This window comes from Helianthus annuus, chromosome 4 (genome assembly GCF_002127325.2).
Source record: "Helianthus annuus cultivar XRQ/B chromosome 4, HanXRQr2.0-SUNRISE, whole genome shotgun sequence".
Lineage (NCBI taxonomy): Eukaryota > Viridiplantae > Streptophyta > Magnoliopsida > Asterales > Asteraceae > Helianthus > Helianthus annuus.
In genome coordinates, this window is record NC_035436.2 from 9,982,074 (window position 1) to 9,986,239 (window position 4,166).

Consider the following 4,166-nt stretch of genomic DNA (forward strand, 5'->3'; position numbering starts at 1 on the left):
CCGACCACAAATACCAACAAGCAGCAAAAATGATACCGTGAACCACTGCTCTGTCCCTTGAGTTGATATTTTTGTCTAGATGAATCTCCATCAAATCTTTGAAAGAGAATGCAAATATGGGAGGAATTCTACACTAACTACTAATTTTCTGCCACAGAACCACAGCGAAGATGCACGAAGTGAAGAGATGCTCCACGGTCTCGATTTCCGTCTTGCAAAGCGGACAGACCCCATCACCCACTACTATACCTCTTCTACACAGAGCGTCCGAAGTCGGAATACGATTCATCTCTGCTCTCCAAACAAAAACGTTACATTTAATCGGCACCCACTTACACAACTTCAACACAAAGTTACTACCGATATTAGAGAACTCGTCTAAGACTTTTCTAACCGAACTTACCGAAAAAGAGCCCGATTGATCGGGTAACCATACCCAATCGTCCTTCCTGTCGGCCAACGAAACCGACGCAATAGCAAGCATAAGAGCGTCCAGCTCATCCCGTTCGTCATCCATATCAGGATCGTGCTTCCACAACCAATTTCCTGACAACCGATCCCGGACTTAACATGTTTTAACCAACTCCAGCGAAAATAAGTGGGTAAAAACCTCGTTGAGAGGGACATCTCTTAACCAAGGATCCAGCCAGAATAAGATATCATCCCCCCTTCCCACCGTACCCCTAAAAAACCACGGAGACGCGCGTTACCGACAATGGGTTTATTGATAACCGACACAACATTGTTCCAAACTCCTCCAATCGACTTCTTCGTCGGAAGAAACGACCAGCCAGCCCCACCAGAATGAATAGCATCCACCACTTTGACCCAGAGATTATCACTATCTTTTTTGTATCTCCACCCCCACTTACATAGAAGTGCCTTGTTGACATTAGCCAACTTACAAATTCCCAGCCTATCCGATTTGATGGAGGTAGAAATCTTGTCCCATGCAACCCAATGCGTTTTTCTAATGTCATTAGTTTCTCCCCAAAGAAACTTTTTAATCATGCATTCCAAATCCTTGACAACCTTCACGGGAGCCTTATAAAGAGAAAAGTAGTAATTAGGAATACTAACCAGGACCAAGCGAATGAGAGTGATTCTACCTCCGATAGACAACAGAGCCGACTTCCATAACGCAAGCCTAGATTCAAATACATCATACACAGGTCTCCAATTATTAACACGATTCATATTGGCCCCCACCTTCAACCCAAGATACTTGAAGGGGAGGGAGTCCGGCTTACAGCCAACCACTTCCGCCAAATTTCCTACACTTGCCAAATCCACCCCAATGCCATATATATTGGACTTCCCCAAATTGATTCTGAGCCTGGAGCATACATGGAAGCATCTTAAGATTCTCACGATATTGAATGCATTGCTTTCATTCCATTCACCAATAATCAAAGCATCATCAGCAAAGAATAAATGAGACAAAACCGGACCGTCATTGGGAAGCTTGATTCCAAAAAAAATACCCAGCTCCATTGCCTTGTCAATAAGGCATGACAAAGCTTCCATAACCGCCACAAATAAAAAGGGAGATATGGGATCACCCTGCCTCATACCTTTGCCACACTTGAATTCGAAAGTAGGCGCTCCATTCACCAACACCGAAGCCCTAGCAGAGGACAGAATAACCCATAACCATCTGCACCACCTATCCCAAAGCCCATCTGGCGAAATACCTCCACCACAAACCCCCAATTGATATTATCATAAGCCTTCTCAAAGTCTATTTTGAAAAGGAACGCTTTATTCTTGTGTTTTTTCAACCAAGAACACACCTCATTGATGATGAGAGGACCATCCAGGATAAATCTGTTACTCAAGAAGGCATATTGGTTAACCGAAATGACCGACCCGAGAACCTTTTTCAACCTGTTGGCCAAAATCTTGGAAACCACCTTGTTGACAACCCCAACAAGAGTAATTGGCCGATAGTCATTAAGATCCGAGGGGTCTCTCTTTTTGGGAATGAGGGCAATAAAAGAAGAACCACATCCAACATTAATCGCCCCAGTCTCAAAGAAAGACGCCATAAGCATCGAGAAGTCATCTTCGAAAAGCCTCCAGAATCGTTTGAAGAATCGGAAATTAAATCCATCTGGACCGGGAGCCCGATCATCCCCACACTCAAACACGGCATCTTTAATCTCAACGGACGAAAACTGAGCTTCAACCCAAGAAGCATCAGAATCAGAAATCTTCTTCAATTTAGGACAAACGAACGAGGGTCGTGCCACCCACTCCTCCACAAACTTAGCTCTAAAAGAATTAAAAACCTCATTCTTAACCAAGGAAGGTTTTGAGACCCACTCACCATCGATGTTGAGACCGTGAATCACATTGCACGCTTTCCTACTGTTAATCATAGAATGAAAAAACTTGGAATTCTCTTCACCCTCTTTAGCCCACCGGACCCGAGATCTTTTTCTAAGATCCATAACTTTTGCAAACTCAACCTCGGCAATAGTTTTCTTGTTTTCCGCTAGGATCCATTCTTCCTCTTCAAACAGGTCTCTAGTCTCGAGGATCGATCCATAGCCTCTAACTCTTCTTCAGCAACCCTACGGATCTCACCTTCCTTCTGGATCATCTTATCACGCCAAACCCTTATTTTTTCACGGATAAAAGCCAATTTTCTGATCAAATAAGTATCTGGAGGAAGACCGTCGGCCGAAAAACTGTTACAAGCACCCTCCACGACCTCGGCAAACCCATCTCTATCCAACCAAGAATTGAAAACTCGGAAGGGACGAGCCCCAAAGTTCACCATTTTAGAAATCAAAATGATAGGACTATGATCTTACCACAATCTGGGCAGAGTTTGAACACGAGCCTCCGGCCAACCGATGAGAAAATCGGAGTTCACTAGAAATCTATCAAGCTTGCTAAGCTTGTTTCCATTTTCAGAGCGCCAAGTGAACTGAGAACCCCACATATCAAATTCAAAAAGCCCCGCATCAAATATAAACGAATGGAAGTTACTAGCACACGGGGGGTTTGAACGAGCAATTCTTCCTCTCCTCGTGGAATCAGAATGCATTAAAATCCACACACCATCAACACTAATCACAAGCTCATAAAGCTCCTCCCAAAGCTCTTTCTTAGCCAACACTCCTTGTGGAGCATAAACATTCAAGATATTCACCACAGAGTTGCACCCAGTCACCCTTCCTCTAATATAAAGATAGTTCCTTTTTTTGAGCGAAGATTCCAAATGAAACAACCCCTCATCCCACATACAAATTAAACCACCAGACAAACCGGTCGCACCCACAGACTCCAGCCCAAAGGAGCTCTTACCCCCAAAATTTCGATAAACGCGATCTAGACACATTAAGCTGCTTAACTACTCTAACATACTTAAATACCGTTAAGGTCAACCTTTATAACATGAATACATCATTCATCATTTAATTAGTGTAACTATGTTAATAAATAATTACAACAACGTGACCGCTTTCCCGTACAATCCATGATCTTCAACTCTACCCTCGTTCACTTGTCCATCATGAATATCTGTAACCTGCGGTCACCATATATAACCAACACGTTAGTACATGGTAACATCATATATAATTTAATACATATCCTTAACAGGCTATATCACATTCTAGCTACGCAAGGTATTCCATTAAAACATCCTCTCAATTTTATTTACTCGAGTCTAACATCAATTCCTCGAGGGTGCGGCGTACCCATACCTGCACTCCATTTATTTCATTCTCAATAGTAACATGGTTACGGGTACGTAATCTCAAACATATTGAAAACCCGCATCTTCACGTATACGTATACCAGTGATCTACAATCATTAGATTACAACACGTGTATACACTTTCATATATCTAAGTACATTCATACGTATCTCATTCATATGCACGTACATACAAGTTCACACGACTTACATACGCTACAGTTCCATATCTACATACATACAAGTCACATTCACTTATTTGTAAGTCGAGCCTTAACTGCAAACATATCAACACAAATCAATGCAATTACAAACAAAAAATAACCGACTAACTTCCATCAAACATGATGAACATTCAGCAACATAATGAACATCCCATTAACATGATGAACATTCAGCAATATAATGAACATTCCATTAACACGATGAACATTCAGCAACATAATGAACATTCCAT

At 42.1% G+C, this 4,166-nt stretch overlaps 1 protein-coding gene across 1 annotated transcript; it reads right to left on the bottom strand.

The window, feature by feature from the left end:
- Positions 1 to 630: 630 nt before the first annotated feature.
- On the bottom strand, positions 631 to 1,572 carry LOC110932904. Its single transcript, XM_022176155.1, has one exon. It carries the CDS (start codon positions 1,570 to 1,572, stop codon positions 631 to 633), a length of 942 nt encoding a protein of 313 aa, XP_022031847.1.
- Between the last annotated feature and the right edge of the window lie 2,594 nt (positions 1,573 to 4,166).